The sequence below is a fragment of the Symphodus melops genome (genome assembly GCF_947650265.1).
Source record: "Symphodus melops genome assembly, chromosome: 7".
Taxonomy (NCBI): domain Eukaryota; kingdom Metazoa; phylum Chordata; class Actinopteri; order Labriformes; family Labridae; genus Symphodus; species Symphodus melops.
In genome coordinates this window covers 20,229,933-20,248,646 of record NC_136697.1, presented here as the reverse complement: position 1 = coordinate 20,248,646, position 18,714 = coordinate 20,229,933, and the positions used below count along the sequence as shown (strand labels likewise).

Genomic DNA, 18,714 nt, shown 5'->3' with positions numbered 1-18,714 from the left:
GGAGACATTTTCATAGCGAGTTGAAAGGAAACCTTTCTGATGCCTTTTGATGCCTCTTTCTTTTGTTGACATTTGAACATAATTCAGACTGACATTTTTTGGTGCTTTTTGAAACCTTGGCAAATTGAGTGAAAATCAAAATAAAGTAATTGGAGCACACACTGTGTTTGGGTGCAAAATGGATGGGAGCATTAAGCCTAAAATGCCCTTTGGAGATGAAGGACTCGACTGTGAGACATTTTTTAATCTACTTAACAGTTCAGTGAAGTTCAATTGATGTGCTTTACATTGCACATCAATACAAAAGTATCTTCGATAGGCACAGACAAATATGATTAAAGAATGCCACATCAAACAATCAAACTGAAAATCCATTCTCCAAAAGAGTTGAGCAAAGCAAAGTCATCGGGGGAGTAAAAGTAAGTTTCATGTCAAACAAAGTTTCCTGCTCTGTATGGCTTTGGAACTTATTGGAGAGCACCCTCTAGTGATTAATCCTCTGAAAATCTAATAACACACGTCCGCCACCAAAGCTCTTCGAAGTCCTGTGTGTGCTTTGTGCTCTGCCGGGATGAGGAAAAACAGCAGAGAGCATGTTTGGAGATCTTTTCAAACCACCTTTTCACAATCACAGCTATATGGGGAAACTGTCAGGTAGATTTTGAGATATCCTTACTGTCAGTTTTGCTGAAAAATTCTTAAAACATAAACTACCTTAAGAGTATGAGAGTCTTCCTCCCTTTCTGACAGTGCACAGATGAAGATCCAAAAAAAAAAAACTTAGTCAGACTTTTGTTTCAGACCTGATTAATAATCTTAGTTATAGCTTAATTCTTCAATAAAATGTTGTGCTGTGGTTTAACAAAACAATGTTTTAATGGATGAGATAGTCCAGTGTGTCTTTTTACTTCTGGTTGGCTTCAGCAGTATTACAGAAACGTTAACCTCTTGTTTCATCTTATTCGACACAAATTGAATTGTATTGTTTTTAATTAGTCTACGCTCCCAGGGCGTTTTATTTTGAAAAGCCTGAGTGGATGAGACTCACAAAATTCACTTGACGCCTTTTAATTTGAAATCAACGACCCGGAAACACAGCTACGACAGTTTGTCTACTTCTTCCCCTTTTCTTTCTGTACTCCGGACGCTTTTGACCATGGCTCAGGCAGTGCAGAAACTCGTTGCTAAAGTTCCAACTTTAGTGGGTGGTAAGTTCAGTCGCTATCATTTTTTAAACAATTGTTAGCGAAATGAACGAAGTGTACAGCAAAGTGAAGTCAGGTTGTTTCATATTGCAAGCGGCTGTACATGTTTAGTGTGACCTCTAGTACGGTGAACGAAGTTCAGGTGTCAATACTTCTGCCACTAGTAGGCTGCAGGTGTTGTTTATGAAATAACAATACGTTTGTATTTTTCAAAGTACATTTTGAAAAGTCTTTGAAGGAGCAGACTGGATTAATAGCTTTTAAATATGCTACTTAACTACAGGTGTTCGTTTTAACATAATTGTTTGTTTGTGTTTCATGTGCAGCCGCTGTCACATACTCCAAACCCCGACTAGCAACCTTCTGGCACTATGCGCGCGTGGAGCTCGTCCCACCTTCACCTGCCGAAATCCCCAAGGCTATAGAGGCCGCATCAGGCCTCATCAAGAGCTTTAAGGCAGGACAAGTGGGGAAAACAACAGTGAGGGTGAGTCCTAACAACTTTCAGTCAGACCTTATTCTGAGGTGAAAAGTGTGTTTAAAGGTAGTTTAATTTTTAACTCCAATTCTTAAATGTTGTCCTACACAAATTAGAACCCCCCCCCCCCCATGTCAATTACCCTTAATCATTTATTAAGCAATATGCAAATCACTTGCTGATTTCAGTGTCTTCACTGCTTCTTCAGTTTGATTTTGAGGAAATAGTTAATTATTGAAATACATACCAGTATTTAAGGTCATTTAGTTTAATGTATCATATTTTATTGATTTTTAAAAATCTAATTGTGAGCCAGCAGAGCTAAAATAATGTTTGCAATTTGTGCTGGACACTTTTGGACTTGTTTGTAGATGATGTTGGGTTATAGAAGCCTGTTAACATGTTGTAATTGATGAGTGGGTTACAAAAGACATTCTCCTGAGCTAAATCTGAAATGTTGTTTGTCATTTTCGTAGGATGCATTGAGGAACGGACTTGTGACCACTGAAGTACTGATGTGGTTCTACATTGGAGAGTGCATCGGCAAAGGAGGCCTTGTTGGATACAATGTCTGAAAATTGTACTTGTCTCTCCCCCCTCTGCACTTCAAAAAGTCACAACTCAACAACCAACCTGCACTCAAATTTTCAAATAAACAGATGTCTATCGTACATATATTGAGTATTTATTTCCCAGCTTGAGAACAGCTTTTATTTAAAACGGACGCAATGAAAAGAAATGGACAAGCAAAACAAATAAAGACTACTCCAAGGTCTTGTAGAAAATACCAGACTAACTGCAGGAACGTTTGCAAAGGGTTGTTGAAGATCACATGCATCGCTGTATAACTGTAGTCACTCATCAATCTTTTAAAAATGGGGAATTGTTCACGTGTATCCCATTTACAGAGAGTCTGTCGATGTATAGAGTTTTCTTCATGGAGCTGCACATTTTGTAGATTTAGATGTTATGGAATGATGGACATCTCCTCTCGTTCTCGATTTTCAGACATTGTTTTTTCAACATTTTCCAAGTATCTTTGGAAAGCTGGCATCACAAGCTGCGGTTGCTCCTCCAGTGTCCAGTGAATAAGCGGCAGTCTGCTCAATTTTGGGCCTGCATCAGACATAATGAACATGTTAGCCTTCTGATATATAACAAACAACTCATACAACAGCTTTGTGAGGCCTGCAGTAGAAATACCTAAAGGCAGCCGTTTGTCTTCTATTTTGCTGCCGGGCCTGTGGTGGGCAACGAGTAGACACTGTTCAGTTTGCAAACCTGGAGTGTAAATGAATGTCGAATACCACATCTCTAATTCTTCTAGGTGAGTGGAAACATCTGGATTAAAAATGATCACAACACCACTGGCATTGTTCATCATTGCTGGCCAGCAGGAGTCAAATCTATGAAGACAATATACAGCATATACTGTTATCTGTAGCTTTGGATGAGACACTTAAAAGAAAGTTAATCATGTACGGACATTTATCTTACTTTAAATTTCCAGAACAATCCCAAAGCTCCACCTCACAATTCCTGATGTCTGGGATGTTTTCAGATGATTGAAATTCGAGAATCCTTAAAAAAAGAAAAAAGCCATTTACTTATTCATTTGATTTGACACTAAATTTAAAATAATTGAATAATTCAAATATTTTGTTTTTAATGTGTTTTCAACATCTCTGGGATTTACTAATTGAGTAAAGTTTCAGTGCAATACAGAAAACAAAGTGAAATGGGACACAGTGTGTTATACCTTACTCCTTGGGTAGGACTGTATTCACCTCCTGTTGACTTGGAGAGTTTGGAAAGAAAATTAGCAAGAAGTGTTTTCCCACTCTGAAAAAAACGAAACGAAAGCAAAACATGATTATGGTTTGTCGTAGCTAGAAACGTATTTGTTTCCAAAAAAACAGTTGAACACAGGATGAACTCCCCTCATGTTACAGGTACAGGTCTCTGGTTGGTGGAGTCCTTGCACTCCCTGCATTATTTTTAATTATTTTTTTTAAAAACTTTATTTATCCCCCTGGGGCAATTCAAAGGCACATAGAAGCACCAAGCGGTTGACCGCAAGAGCAGCGACCCGCATACACATTCATACGCCCATGACGTAGATGTGGGAGCAATTTAGGGTTAAGTGTCTTGCCCAAGGACACATCGGACATGCTGCTCGCAGGAGCTGGGGATCTAACCCAACCCCGATGACTCTACCAACTGACCTACAGACACCCTAAATTCTGTTATTCTATTATTTATTTTTTATTCCTGTTAAAGGTCAAGTCCATCATGAAAAATAAACATACTTAAATGTTAGTACATTTGAATGCAGATTTTCTTTTTCTTTTAGTGGAGTACTGCTGACCTTTATTTCACTTTTTTTGCCTTTATAGAGTAATTGTAAACCATTAATTGGCTCTGTGTTGTCCTATCAATGACCATTCACTCTGCAGGGAAAAAGATCATTTGTTACTTTTTTGGAGGTAAAAGTTCAGAATCAGAATCTGCTTTATTTGCCATGTACTGTATGTTTGCACACAATGAATGTGACTTCGATGAACTGTGCTCTCTATGTACAACAATAATTAAAGTATAGTTTTGTTATGTAATTGTATTTTTCACACAATACTGTAAATGTTGTCCTTTCAAGTTTCTAATTTTTATGTTTGTTTTTAACCCTGCTTGTAAAGTGTCCTTGGGTCTTTTGAATGGTGCCCATTAATAAAATGTATTATTATTGTTTTTATTAAATAATAACTATCAACAATAAACGTAAAAAAAGCAAAGGCTAATATATACAAAGCTAAATAACTTATTGACAGATTGCTAATCAACTTATAGCCAAACCACACAGAGACACTTTAGAATACCTATGTGAAAAAATAAGTTAAAGTAACAATAGTGCAGGCATAATGACTCATTTTACAGTTATGTATTGTAATATTAAATCATTAACGGTGAAGCTTTTGAAGTGTAAGCAAATTACACCATTGAAGCTGGTGGACTTGGTTAAAATTGAAACTTATCAAAACTTTATTTTTTAAAATGTACAGAAAGTGAGTGGACATGTTTTACACTTCTTCACGTTTCTCTACAAACACAAAGTATCGATATTATTTGACAACATGAGACTCATCTGCCTCATTATATCATAGGTATTATAGTGCTGTCACCGTTATTCGTTGTACATCTCCATGATAGTTAAACATACTACAGTAGTGTGGGGATAACATGTTAATCTTTGTAACTTACCTCATTTGGACCAACAAACAGTATCTTTGCTTTGAACATCTCCACTCGGCACCAGCGTTAGCCCACAAGCTAACCTCCAAGACACGCAACCAAACAAATAAAATGACAACTCACTATATTTTTTCACAATGCTATTCTAGGATTTTGGTTTCGCGCAACCGCCTGTGCTCGAAATGTTTAAAATCTTTGTAACTTGTTCTTTGAGAACAGTTAAAGATACCTTGACAGTACGCCTCCGTTTTGTTTCTATGGTATCAACAACACTCTTTGCGTTTCTCCTGTTCATTGGTTGTTCTCTGGTTTAATCAAATATCGTCCCGCCCACTTTTTCATTTTGGAACGAATCAATAGAGGAGAAAATAGTTCTGCGTCATCACGTTTCTTCAGAGTTGACCAATGCGATTGAGTTTATACGAGGGGGCTCTTCAGTTTTGAGTAGCGCTGTTCGCAACCGACTCTTAGTGAGTAAGTCATATTTGTGTTTTCGGTTTATTATTTGTTAACGGAGTGCAATTTTTAAGCTCGTATATTCATAGTTCTCCAGCTCCAGGTCCGTGATTTTGTCTCGTAGAATTAAAAACATGCTTTCTGTCTCCAATACAACGTAAAGCTTAGCAGCCACTTATCCTGACATTGTGGACTGTTGCCATGGAGTATGCTCAGTTAGCTTGCATGTCAATTTTTCCTTTTTAATTTAACAGTTGGAAATACAAGGCCAGTTTGAATTAACTCCCTCCCCTCAAACTGTATGTTATTATTTATTAAGATTGTCTTTTTTTGTTGTCAGTAGGAATAGTATGTCTCCAGAGGATGAACTCCAGAGTCCCCCTCTTGGTTTCAGCTCTACCAGGGATGATGTTAGTCTCAGCTGTGCCGATCTCGTAACCTCTCAGGAGCCATGGAATAGGAACAGAGCCCACAACAGTCTCCAAACAAGAACCCCAGAGGCTGACATCACTTGGTGAGGATCCTGTGATGCATGGACATCTGATCATACTGCCTAATATGAGAGAATATATACATCCTCACGTACATTATTTGAAATATGTCCTTCCTGTTTGTCATTTAGCCATGGAGACTTTGCTGTGGATGGAAAAAGCAATTTCCTGAAAATATTGACAGATGCAGAAGCAGCTGCAAACTCTGCTGCCATACAACTTGTGTCTTTCAAAGATGCCATGGAGGATGGATTTGCTGTATGTTGTTCTCTTTTGTTTACTTTTCTGCAAACACCAAATACAGTTAAACAAAAAAAAAAACCTTTCCATAAAACACCAAAGAAATGTACCCATATTAATAATATTATTATGAAATTCATATCACATTATTTTGACTTTTTTTTGTTTGTTTCTTTTTAAGGATTCAAGGCGGTGTGCCGTAGACAAACACAGAATTACAAGGCAGAGAGGACTGCTGCTGGAGAAGTTGGAGGACTTTAGAAGAATCAATAAGTCTGTCCGACATAAACTGAAACAGCTCCAAGATGCAGAGGTTGGTTAGAACATATATTTGTCTTCTATATGCTCAGTATAAGCAGCCATAGGTCTGTCAGAAGTAGAAGAATTATTGTGGTTATTATAAGATCATAACAGAAAAAAACACTCTCATCCAAAGGTGTCCACTATTTATTTTTATTTTTTTTAACTTTTTTTTAAATTCCCTTTTAACTTGTATTTTATTTGTGTCTTTCCATGCAGGCTCGACGCATTGATGCAGACCACCGTATTGACATTTTATCGAAGAAGATCTCACAGGCTGAGAGTGAAAATGAGGTAAATGTTTAATCCCTTTTATCCACTGACCGTATTTACGTGTAAGAGGATCTAAAATAATGCTAAACGATAGTCTCAGATCATGTACTGATTGCTGGTCGTTTTTGTTTGTAAGCGTTTAAAAAGGGACTTGAGTGAGACGGAGAGAAGAGTTGAGGACCTGATGGCTCAGCGGAGAGACGAGCAGGTAGGCACAGAGGCCGTTTTCATAGAGATTTTCTGACACACCTTGAAAACTTGATATGAAAGCACCTCGCTATCATTTTCTTTGCAGGAGAACATTAAAGGTACCGTTCACATCACCAAGTCTTTGGAGGCAACTCGTGCTCACCTGCAGGGGCAGCTACGCAACAAGGAGGCGGAAAACAATCGCCTGACTGTGCAGCTACGGGTAAAAACTCCTTTACTGTCCGCCACTCTGTAAACAGATCTAAAAAATGTCCATTCACTTGGATTCACAGTCGGGCTACACTGAGAGTAGTCTATAAATGTCAAACAAAATGGAAAAGAAGACTACAAAAAAACAAATTAAGATGAATAACAGAACCATTAAAAGATGGATAAATAAATAAACAAATACATAAAGGAGTATAATAAGAGGATGAGGAATGTCAACAAAGATTTAAAGCAGATAAAGGATAAAAGAAAAGAAAATGGTATTTAAAAAGTGAGATGACGTAAAAAGCCAGTCTATAACATTGAGTTTTATAAAGTAATTTAAAAGAGGTTTCTGATTCTTCTCATCTCCTCGGTCTGGTTGTTCCTAAGTAGAGGGGCACTGATGGAAAAAGCACAGTCACCTTTTAGATCTGAGTCTCAGCTTTAGAACAAAGAGTAGATAACATAATGGTTTGTTTTTTTTTTGCCCCCAGACTTTGGAGAGAACCTTAACGGAGCAAAAGTTGGAGGTAGACGATCTGAAAGCGTCCATCTCCTCTTTGACTGAAAAGGCAGCACAAGACAAACAGTCGCTCAAAAAAGCCACCCGAGCGCAGAAACTGAGAGCTGAGAGGTTCGAGGTCGCTATTGAGAAATGCTATGATCAACTGAGGGAAAAGGTATAGAGTCTGAATATTATTAATTGTGTGTATAGTAAGAGGTTCATGATTACGCTTTGACTATTTAACTTGTCCGGCATTCAGGATGCTCAGCTTGCAAACGCCCGTTCAGAAAGAGACTCCAGGAGGAAGCAGAAGGAGCAGATGACAGATGAGAACAACCAACTTTTAGCTCAGATAGAGTTGTTGAAAAGGTCAGCCCATTTTTTTTTTCCTTTCCCACACAACGCCCCTTTTGATTGTGGATTTAAATTTTCACTAATGGGTTTTTAATGTGTGTGATCAATAAAGCCAAATTGCAGACGTGACAGGGAGGCTGCAGGAAGAGAAGGATGAGCTCAATGCAGCCAATGAAATTGTGATGCAGCGAGTTGAAAAACTCAGCGCTGAAAACGGAGAGCTCAGCGTCAATAATGCAACACTGAAGGTACAGCTTGCATGCCTGTATCACTACTGTACACACCATGGAAGGGCCTGCTGCAAATATGTTTCCTTTAATTACTCACACTTCTTATTATTAACCTGCAAAGAGAGGAACAACCGTCAGTCTTTCTCATATGTCAATCCTGTTTCACCTCGATGTAAATGCAAATCTTTTATTTTACGTTATCCGTTTATTTAACAGACACGTGCAATTAATTGATTCATATGTCCTGTCCCTGGCTTTAAGGCTTTAAGAAATAAAACAAGAGCAGGCTTTAAGAAATACATAAAGTCATACTGTACTAATATAGACATTATGAACTGTAAGAGAGCAGTAAAATGAGGATCTTATTCATGAGGAATTTAGTTTCTATTTCAATCATGTCTCAGTGTCGTCGTGTTTCCAGGCATCAGTGGCTGAGTTGGAGCAGCAGCTGGCTGATTCGGAGTCGGCCCTGATAGAAGAGAAGATGGTGAACCAGGAGAGGGAGCATCACATTGAAAAGTGCCAGTTTCAGGTTGACATCATCTCTCAGTTAGCTTTTTACCTTTTTTTTTTTTTTTTTCTTGTGATTTGTTTTTAACAGCTCAATGCGGAAGATTAGGTTGAACACACAATTGACAGGAAGTAACATTTTGAGTGCACCAATTTAATTGGAAGCTAAGTTTGTACAACATTAAGACCGAGCCGAGCATGGCAAATGAATTACCAACATGTCATATGTAAATCTGAGAGTCTGTTTTCTGAGTAGATTAAAAAGAAGAACACTGTGGGGAAGAAGAAAATACAAAGCAAGGCAGTGACAAGTTCACTCGAAATCATTTTGTTTCTGTTTTTTTTTTTTGTCAAGTGCTTTCCCCAAACCGTTTGAATCATAGCAGGTTTTACGTCCCTGTTTTTGTTTTGTTTTTCTTTCCAGGCTGCAGAGCTTCAATCTGAGGTGGAGGATCTGAGGATAAAATATGCAAATCTCCGAAGAGAGACAGAGAAGACGAGAGATGAGAAAGATACAGAAGTTGAGAAGGTAAGCACCCGCCCCACTGTCTTGGGATTTTTCCTATTTCATGTAAGAACATATTTCCCAAACAGAATGAACAGCATCATGTATATTTGACTCTGTGTAACATTCAGGTGAATGAGGTTGTTTCATTTCTTTGTAAATGAAGTGAACACTACTGTTGGTGTTTTCTCAGTATGTTCAGCTCGGTCTCCTGCTGTTGAATGGCAACTCCGACTGCTTAATGCTTTTCGGCTGCGTCACAATGTTTTTCCCCTTCTTCTGCAAACGATAAAACGCCTGACGCTCATTCTGTGGAGCGAAACACTTCAGCTAAGAACTGCTCGGTCTCATTTTAAAGATGAATCACACACCTTAATGATAATAGCTGTGAGCGTCACTTTCAGAAAAGCGTCACATGTTATGGCTCATTTTTCTCCTCTATTCCCCCCACACTCCTTCTGCCACCCTCCGGTGCCCAGGTGAGGCAGGAGCTGCAGGGCCGTGTGGAGGCGCTGAACTCCTTCCCAGAGTTACTGTGCTCAGCAGAGCAGAGTCTCTTGGAGTGCCAGGGGAACCTGCGATGCTTGGAGAGGAAGTGCTCAGAAAAGTCAGAGTCCGTTAGGCAACTGCAGGTTAAGGTGTGAGAAGTGAGCCGTGGAGGTTAGAGAATGTGAACATGTGGTTGATAGCAGCAACCCGTGTGTCTGTCGACGCACCTTGTTTCGTGGTCCTGCAGTGAGCTGACTGTGGTGTTTGTGCACAGAGGTGGTGTGACTGCAGTGGGATGAGTTTGTTTACAGTCATACTAACATGGACCCCGTCGTCGTTGTTGTTGTTGTTGTTGTTGTGCTGTGTGACTCCCTTTCATCCATCAGCATCTTTCTATGAATGTTGATGAACTGTTTCCTTGAATACCCATTTTGTGTTAGGTAGAGACAAATAGGATTGAATGGTCTTTCATTCTGATCTGTTTTGTGTGTGATTGTAAAGTGTCTTGTTTTTTTTTTTCATGCATTTGACACGAACTGAGAAGGTTATTATACATTTGACACTTTCAGATGGAGAGTCAGACAAAACTGATGTCATCCTCTGTGCAAATGAAAGACTCCATCCACGAGGCCAATTCACAACTACAAGAGAGAGTGAATTCTGTCCAAAAGTAAGACGTCCTCTTGTTTTATTATTATTATTTTATTTTATTTTTCTGTATATTTGTTTTTGTTTTGTTTTGCTGTGTTTTTTTGTCTTGTTGCGAGTGTTTCTCTGTGTGTTTTGTCCTGCGTTGTTGGGATTTTTGTGTTCTGTGGTTTTTGAAAAACCATATACCATATATATATATATATATATATATATAAGTTTATTAGTTTATTATTTTGTGGACAATCCCTTTTTCCATTAAAAGGAGCAGCTTTAGCCTTTGCGGCTAATTTCCAGCTTTAGTCCTCGGGCCAGTTGTGAATCGGCAACCTGAAGTGCAGCATTAAAGATTAAAATACAATACAATTGTGTCTGCGCTGTGGTGAGCATGTTTCTGTACAGGGGAATATATGTGTAGAACTGAACATGTGTTTTTAGACAGATGGAGAAGCTGCAGCAGGAAAACTCGGAGCTGGTTCGGAGGCTTGCAGCTCAGGAGGAAACTCTCAGCTACAGCAACCGACAGCTGGATCAGCGCTCGTCTGAGTGTCAGGCGCTCAGCCGGCAGCTGGAGGCGGCTCTGTCAGACGTCAGACAGCAGGTAGAAGACAGTTCAGTGACAAACAAGCAACAGCAAAAAATAACATTGCAAATAATGCAGTGTTTTGTGAAGGTTTCTTTTGGGGCTTTTTACGCCTTTAGTTTTTAGAGATGGGACATTATAATGTTGAATGACGTGCAGGAAAACAGCCACAGGTCAGATTTGAACCTGAGCCGCCTGTTTGGAGTACTAGGGGAGGTACGCAGTAACCACTAGGCTACCTCAGCCCATGTTGTCCAACTTTTTACTTTTTTTTGTTTGTTTTTTTAACCGCTCTGTACCCACATTTTTAAGAATTAAAGTGATAAATCTTGACATTATATAAACAGCGTGATTTAGAGCATCAACGTCTTTGATACCTTGAAGTGTTTACAGATCACCATGTTGGAACAAGGACATGATGTGTTTTGATTTGTCCACTTGTCCAGGTCAACAAGGTAAAAGGCCGAGCGGTGTCGAGAGAGGAGGCCCTTCAGACTAAAATCCTGGAGCTGGAAGCCGAGAAGAGCAGACGAGACAATGAGCTGCGGCTTCTTCGCCAGAGAAAGATCACTGTGAGTGTTCTGCTTGTCTCTGTCATAAATTTTTTTTTAAAAAAGCTAAACGTTTTCTCATGCTGCAGGCTGGGATATTGATATGGAGTAAACTGTTTTGTTTGTCTCTTTATCTTAATGTTCAGGCAGAGAAACAGTTTGAGGTGCGTCTGAAGGATCTTCAGCTCAGCCTCGACCAATCAGAGAGCCACAAACAAAGCATTCAGAACTATGTCGACTTTCTGAAAAACTCTTACACGACGATGTTTGATGAGGGACTGCAGATGACAACCTTTGGATCGTCTTATTTTTTAAAGTGACTACAGATTGATGTCTGCGGGGGGTTGAGTTTTTATTTATTTATTAATTTATTGTTTATTTATTTTAACATTTTACAGTGTATTTAAAAACGTTTGTGTGGGTGAAAATCCCTTTTTTAAGAACATATTGTGAGGTTGATGGTTTTGGTCTGTCTCATGATATCTACTTCAACAGTTTGCTGTAAATGTGGGACTTTGTTTTTGCAGGTATCAGGGATATGGACTGTAGTTTGAGAGGTTTGATGACTGTTTTTAGCTCATGTACAAGAAGTGTTTGGTGCTGTTGTGAATGTATAAACTTAGTCTGAGGCTTTTAAATAAGACCGAGACCGACTTAAACAATCTATGGAACATGACTGAGTGATTAAAAAAAGCCCTTAAATGTCTTACTTTCAAACTTTAACACCCACTTTGTTTTCTCTTTAATAATCTGAACACCTTAAACAATGTGTCCAAGTGCCTTCAACAGAAAATCTACACAGTAGATACAGCAAAGCGATTTATCTGTGAATGATTTTGTGCTTGTGGTGCTTTTTTTAATCCATTTAAATTGTTTTGTTTTATTATTATTATTATTATTATTATTATTATTATTATTCTGGTATCAGATAATAAGGACATCTGAACATGTTTTGCTAACACCCACTGAACAGAACTTCTGTCCTCCAGCTGGAGAAAATAATGTGCCACTAGGTGGAACTATTTTCTTACCCATCTTGTTCCCCTTTGAGTGTTTCATTTGACTCACAATGCATGATGGTCATTCTGATCTGCGTGCTTCAGGCTCCAAATCTGACTAGGTGCTTCCCTCCATCCTTTCCATACAGAGAGTAATGAACATAATTGTTATCCAACACAATGAGTGCTGGCAAACCAAATGTGTTGCTGTTGCACATGTCCATGTTACTTTCATCGTAATTGCTCTTCAAAATGAAATATGCTCCGACTCGACTCCCATCCCGTGACCATTCTTCTCCTGTGATTGAAGCTGATGATGGGAAATTAGAAATAACAATGATCACCAGATGATGTCACTTCATTGATGTCCTGTTGATGCAGAACTCAAACGTGTCCATGTCTGTATTGATGATAGAAAATGTGTGATTATTATATTGAATGTGTTTGTGTTGTGACTCCCAGCTGGACTGAGATCACTGAGGCTGCAGATCAATTGCTCAGATGTCAGATGAGAAGCTCATGCCTGCAGGGCTGCAAATATAATCACTGAAACACGAACCTCTGGGATATTTCCAAACCACTTAAGACTCTGTTCTCCTATTTTAATGATAAACGTTTTTAAAAACAAGACTGCAGGTATCTGCTGCAGCATGACTTGAAAGCTGAACTTGTGCTGTACATTTTCTTTTGTTCTGTTTCTGTTTCTTGTAGTACCTCTCTGTATCTATGGTAATAAAAGTCCCTTGTGAGTCGAGACCTGCGTCCAGACTCTTATGTGGTGTCGTTGTGGACAGACTCCCTCTGGGTGAGCCGTGCGCCTCTCAAATTCTCAGACACAAAGCTCTATTGTGCTCTCTGTCAGGGGATGGAAGCATTTCATCTCTGTGTGCGTCAGTGCCCTTGTTTTTCCTTTTTTTTTTTTTTTTTTCTTGTTCTCTCTTTTTTTCTTGCCCTTTTATGTAATTTTGCTGATCAAGCTTTGGGAAAAATGCTTTCTCTTGCTGTTTGCTGGGAATAAAGCTGAGTGTAGTGTCATGAATCACAACCATGATGGACATCCAAACATATTAGGGTCTAAATTAAGATGGAGGGCAAGTAGGGAAAGTATTTATTGTCTTTCTTGCATTCCAGGTATCACAAACAGATGCACATATCAAAAACAATGTCTGAAATGCATATTATAATAGCATTCAGACGAAGCCATACTTATCGTAAGAGTCAGCAGTGTAACATGAATAATGCATTTCTGACCATGTGTTTAAAAATGAGGGACAGGATGGACGTAATACTCAGCATACAGTCAGTGTGTCGCATTGTCAGGAGCAAAGAATGTCTTCCTTTCTCAATGTAGCGTCTCTCCATGTGAAGTTTAGATATTAGAATATTTTACCCAGTAAAATTACAACCAGCAATCTATCCAACAGCAGGAAAACCCCTCTGAGGTTTACATTACACCCATTCCCTAAACTATTCAGTGACATGTAGGGCCTCTCAGAAGTGGGTCAGCCAGATGCAATTGTAACCGTATAACTCACATCCTCCTGAAAACTGTTACAAAAGACCCCTTAAGAGTTGAAAAGAGTTCACATTATTGCAAGCCTAAACCCCAAACTTGTGTTTGGTGGAATTCTTAGGAAACTCTATAGTTAATTTATAAAAAATAAAAGCGCTAAATTGGATGTTTTGGAAGTTAAAACCTAAGTTAACATTTATTTTACAGCCATCTATCATATTGTAGTATTTAAGTCAAGCATGTACAATTGTGTAGTTTCTCATGATTAACTCTTTTTATACATGAAGAGACAAATCAAATGTAGAAACTTCAACCATAAATAAAATAAGAGTATACGTTAAACAGGAACTTTGCAACACATGGAATGGCTGATTTGGAAGCTGCCTTAGCCATTTCCATGATGCCTTGTCTTGAGAGGCTTAAATATGTAGAGTAGCAATTTTGATTAAAATCTGAGAAAACATTAAGGTAGCCAAGGTGTTCATTTTAAAGTACAAACTTTACGGATTTTAACAATAAAAAAATCTGCTTCAATAAGAAGAAAACCACAAAGCTCCAATTCTATGAAGCAAAATTATGAACTAAATACTTCAGAAAATAAATCCTGCAGATATCTGCCTTCCACAGAGTGCATCAGTCTGCACTCTTCAGGACTTCTTTTCTCCTCAATATTTGCAGTTTGTGGGTATCATTTAAAAGTCTTTTGTTGGCTGCTTCTCTGTTGTTGGCGGAGCAGTTTAGGTCACACTTGCAGGACTCGATCATCATCACCATCCTACTGATGATCTTTTTGTTTTTGCACCGGAAGCTAACAGGCGATGTCTGGGTTCGGTGGGGCACGCAGCATCGCCAGTCTGAGCAGGACCCACAGTACCTCGGCTGGAATTTGTTCAGGCTATGGCAGCCTGCAAAGAACAATCTAGTCGGACGTCTCGACTTTTCAGTGTGGATACATGTCTGACCTTTCTGTAGAGAAAAGACACCGAAAACCCTCTATTAAACACATGGTCTAATTTATGCCTCATATCTTAAAATAATAGTGGTAAGATTAAACACAAAAATATCATTGTTTTTCACGATTAACAATGAGGACATTTTAGTTTGTAATGTACCTTTAATGTCCTAGAAGTGATCTGGTTGCATGGGCGTACTTCACAGATCCGCGTCTCCTTAACCAGTTTGCACTGTGGGTTGCTGTTGGTCACTCGGGTGGACAGCCCTGTGCCACAGGATTTGGAGCACGGTGACCAAGCTGTGGTTTGAGACACACACTTGAATCCTCTGACCAACATGTGGTGCAGTGGATGACTCCTGAAAGCTACAAAGAGAAAAAGGGAGGTTCAAAAGAGTTTAAGCTAAAGCAGATAGCTGACACAAGATAATTACATGCAAATAGCTTTACATTTGGACTTTGAGATACATTTACCTAAACTTTTGTTCTTCTTAAAAACTTGAATAGTTTTAACTGAAACAACAAAGTGGACATGTAAATGTACTCACCGGGTAAAGACTTTGACTCTCCTCTCCACACAGCAGCCAACTCATTGTGTTTGGTCAGCTCTTCTTCAGACATTCTGTCTTTGCTGTGCTTTTTCACGTGCTTCCGTTCCACAGCGCTCTTAGTCTTTGCATCCTCAGGGCAGATGAGTTGTTCGCAGCACTGTCCCAGGACTTTAACTCGCTTGGGCTCAGCGCAGCCCTCTTTGGGCAACATGAGCTCATGTGAGCAGAGAGAGACGCATCCAACAGCACCGTCCATGCAAGTGCACTGGTGTTTGCAGTTTGGACGGAAGATTTCCCCGTTCTGGTAAATCTTATTGTTGTAGTCGCATGTTCTTCCTTCAGATTTAGCTGTTTCAGAAAAAAGTAAAATGCATTGGCAATGGTGGATTTGGCAATAGAAGGGTGAAGTGGGTAGATAGAATAGATTTGAGGAGAATTTATTGTACCTCGACAAATGCCCTTTGCAGAGCTGTGTTCTCCTCCGAAGTTGCACTCCAGTCCCTTAGTGCGATCACATGGCTGAGTCCTGCTGCAGTCTTCAAAGAGCTGCCGTGCACACATTTCACAGCATCCACAGCCATCCAGCATAAGACTGACTCCTGCTGCACATCTGGGAGTGTGAGAGGGACAGCTGCAGTCCTTTGGACACGTGGCTGACACCTAAGACACAAAATGATGTTACACAATTGTACTGCCAAGTTTGCTTTCAAAAATAGCTATAGCCAAACAAGCAACCTATCAATTAATTCTTTCTTTATTACCAGTAAAAGGTGCAGGATCAAGACTGCAAAAACTTTCCACATCTTTATAACTGTAGTAATCTTTTCCGGTGCATAGAAGACCCTTAGATCTTGCAGTCAGTTTACAGGTTGTTGCTCTTCTTTCTTTTTGGAGTCCCCATCTTCTTTTATACACTCGAAGGCAAATCTGACGTATGCAGGCTGAAGAGGAATGCTTCTACACGCGTCCTCCCACAAGCCCATTAGAAGCCCGTCTCCCTCCCCTCCCTCTTTTCTCAAACTGAGCCAAGAACCACCCAGCCTGTCGAATTGCCATTCTTTCTGGGCTTTCTGTTTTGTGGTTATTAACTGAACCTAGACAAATTGTTTTCTATGAAGTAGTAAAGTTTGCTTTTGAACAAGTTTAAACAAGTGAAGTTTCTTGCCAAAAAATCCACTCTGATCCTTTATTTAATCATGCCAATTATAAACCCCTCTATTTCAGCTCTGCTCAGAACAGGCTGTTTCTGTGTCTGTCGCTTTAAATGCAAATTAGTTGTGTCATCTTAGGCTTTCTCAATGCCCAATTGTTTACAGTGCGAAGGCAGACTTTGAGAGCAGAACAAACAGCTAGCTCTGTGAGAGTGTCACCCACATGGGGGAGGGGTTACTGCCCTTTGTGATGTCACAAAGGGAAAATCAATTAATCACAGATTTTTTTGAAAAGTGGAGCAGGCACAAGAGAACTCGAGGGTTTGTATCCACGTTAGCGACACATGCTAGTGTTAGAAAGCAGGGAAAGTGAATTTTGCATATTATATGACCTTTAAATTATTATTAACTTATTAAAAATCAATAAGCACAACATTTTTAAAAAGTCGTCTAGTTAACGTAGTTTCCTGATTTAAAATATATAAACTTTGAGATTGGTATTTATTGGTGCAACAATGTGTTTTTATGTCACCGTCTTCCTTTGACTACTGTGGAAATATGGTTATGTAAAGCTCTAAGCAATGTTACATAAAGGGGGCACATTTAGACTTGATACCTGAGATATTTCCTCATCAGCCCTTTGCATGTGAGAGCAGCGCTGCAAAGCAATTCAACATTGGTGCGCCACAAGTCATGACATAAATATTGAAGTGAAGCTACATATTTCTCTGGAAACTAAATTTCTATCTGGAATGAAGTGGTGTTTAGACTGCTGCCAGTTGCTGAGATCGGTGTTTGTACTCTGTAACCTCGCTGGTGTTTAAAGTCACAGGTGAAATTCCCATCTGTCACCTATCAGGGTGTGGATGGATTAGAGTTTGTTTGACTTCAATATTTCAAAAAGGAGACGAGAGCCTCTTTGAACACTTGAACCCTAAATATCCTTTGTTCGGTTTGAACGAGAAAGTCCAGAATGAGAAACACTCAAAGAAAAGGCAGAAGAAAATACTCAAACTCGAGCAACGCCTGAAGCAGCATTCCTCTCAGGATGAACATTGAGGGTTTCTTTGAAATAGCTGCCAGGATAAAAAGCATCCTCTTCAATTCACATCAAAGGACAATGCAAGATATCAGGGAAGACATGCCTTTCCTTTCATTATAACCTGTGAGAACAAGAGGCTGAGCGGGGCAGACTGGCACAGCACCGCCTCCTTCTTATCTAACTGAGGTTACAAGGGCCAGTTTGAATCCATGCCAGCTCAGGCAGATGAAGGGCGAGGACAAGCTTGTGCTCCGTCCATTATCCAATGTCTGGAAAAGGACAATTGTGGTGCAGAGTGGAAACTTTTCCCTCTGATGGTGTAACATAAAGAATTTGCAGAACCATGTCGGGTAAGAGAAACCTAACATAAATATATATACGGTACATACACCAGGCAGCAGCAGCTGCAGAACTTGGAGGGATTACAATTGCATGTTAAACTGACCAGTTTAACAATGTCACGCTCAACCTGCATTTTTTTAGTTTCTTGAAACACCCATATCCTGCAGAGCAGCATGTTAATAACTCTTAAAGTTTGCAAATTACAATATATAGGTTAGACAAGCATACAATTATCCCAAATGATTGACAAATGGAAGTACATTTCCCTCTTTTGCATTCTTCAAAGTCAATTGATTGGGCTAATACTTTGATATAGAAGTGTAACCAGTTAACTCATTTTTCATTACTTTCTGTTCCCTTACCTGACAACACTTCCTGTATAACCACAGTGTTAGTTTGTTTTTCTGATTGTGTATGGATTAAATAAGAAGAGACTTCTGTTGAGTTGCTCTCTGGACAGAGTCCGTCTTTCCGCTGCTTTGAGTTTTTTTTGATTAGCCAAAATAACTGCTTCGCATGATTCGCATAGACCCAATATTTAGCCATGTTACCCAAGGAAATTATTCCTATACGATACTTGATACTGTACATCATCCCACTAATATATAGGTTTCCCTTCAGGGTCTTTATTATCATTAACATTATCATTAAATGGGATGTGGAAGTCAATGAGTAGGAAAGGTGGGTGGGCAGAAAGCAGAA

At 39.3% G+C, this 18,714-nt stretch overlaps 4 protein-coding genes across 12 annotated transcripts; 2 read left to right on the top strand and 2 right to left on the bottom strand.

Annotated features, from left to right (window-relative positions):
• Positions 1 to 1,068: 1,068 nt before the first annotated feature.
• On the top strand, positions 1,069 to 2,354 carry LOC306827074 (ATP synthase subunit g, mitochondrial-like). Its single transcript, XM_079348717.1, has 3 exons — positions 1,069 to 1,208; positions 1,532 to 1,692; positions 2,160 to 2,354. Exons 1-3 carry the CDS (start codon positions 1,157 to 1,159, stop codon positions 2,256 to 2,258), a joined length of 312 nt encoding a protein of 103 aa, XP_079204843.1. The 5' UTR covers positions 1,069 to 1,156; the 3' UTR covers positions 2,259 to 2,354.
• Positions 2,355 to 2,386: 32 nt separating this feature from the next.
• On the bottom strand, positions 2,387 to 5,206 carry ift22 (intraflagellar transport 22 homolog (Chlamydomonas)). The gene is made up of 5 exons (XM_079348715.1): positions 4,939 to 5,206; positions 3,443 to 3,525; positions 3,181 to 3,264; positions 2,887 to 3,089; positions 2,387 to 2,799 (listed from the first exon to the last, which is right to left on the bottom strand). Exons 1-5 carry the CDS (start codon positions 4,975 to 4,977, stop codon positions 2,651 to 2,653), a joined length of 558 nt encoding a protein of 185 aa, XP_079204841.1. The 5' UTR covers positions 4,978 to 5,206; the 3' UTR covers positions 2,387 to 2,650.
• Positions 5,207 to 5,306: 100 nt separating this feature from the next.
• On the top strand, positions 5,307 to 12,186 carry LOC306827066 (outer dense fiber protein 2-like). Of its 8 annotated transcripts, XR_013779569.1 has the most exons (18): positions 5,307 to 5,403; positions 5,726 to 5,899; positions 6,008 to 6,134; positions 6,298 to 6,429; positions 6,636 to 6,710; positions 6,826 to 6,897; positions 6,985 to 7,101; positions 7,583 to 7,768; positions 7,853 to 7,962; positions 8,060 to 8,195; positions 8,599 to 8,709; positions 9,112 to 9,216; positions 9,672 to 9,830; positions 10,251 to 10,351; positions 10,768 to 10,930; positions 11,359 to 11,484; positions 11,610 to 12,020; positions 12,055 to 12,186. XR_013779569.1 is itself a non-coding variant. In XM_079348704.1 (17 exons), the coding sequence occupies exons 2-17, from the start codon at positions 5,736 to 5,738 to the stop codon at positions 11,781 to 11,783; spliced, it is 2,058 nt and encodes a 685-aa protein (XP_079204830.1). In that variant the 5' UTR covers positions 5,307 to 5,403; position 5,735; the 3' UTR covers positions 11,784 to 12,186. The 8 variants fall into 8 exon arrangements, 7 of the variants coding, with proteins under 7 accessions (XP_079204830.1, XP_079204828.1, XP_079204827.1 ...); XM_079348704.1 differs by having other exon boundaries at positions 5,735 to 5,899; positions 11,610 to 12,186; XM_079348702.1 differs by having other exon boundaries at positions 5,729 to 5,899; positions 11,610 to 12,186.
• Positions 12,187 to 13,680: 1,494 nt separating this feature from the next.
• On the bottom strand, positions 13,681 to 16,420 carry LOC306827069 (CCN family member 1-like). Of its 2 annotated transcripts, none has more exons than XM_079348711.1 (5): positions 16,239 to 16,420; positions 15,924 to 16,137; positions 15,475 to 15,825; positions 15,087 to 15,292; positions 13,681 to 14,940 (listed from the first exon to the last, which is right to left on the bottom strand). In XM_079348711.1, exons 1-5 carry the CDS (start codon positions 16,278 to 16,280, stop codon positions 14,608 to 14,610), a joined length of 1,146 nt encoding a protein of 381 aa, XP_079204837.1. In that variant the 5' UTR covers positions 16,281 to 16,420; the 3' UTR covers positions 13,681 to 14,607. The 2 variants fall into 2 exon arrangements, with proteins under 2 accessions (XP_079204837.1, XP_079204838.1); XM_079348712.1 differs by having other exon boundaries at positions 15,087 to 15,226.
• Positions 16,421 to 18,714: the final 2,294 nt, after the last annotated feature.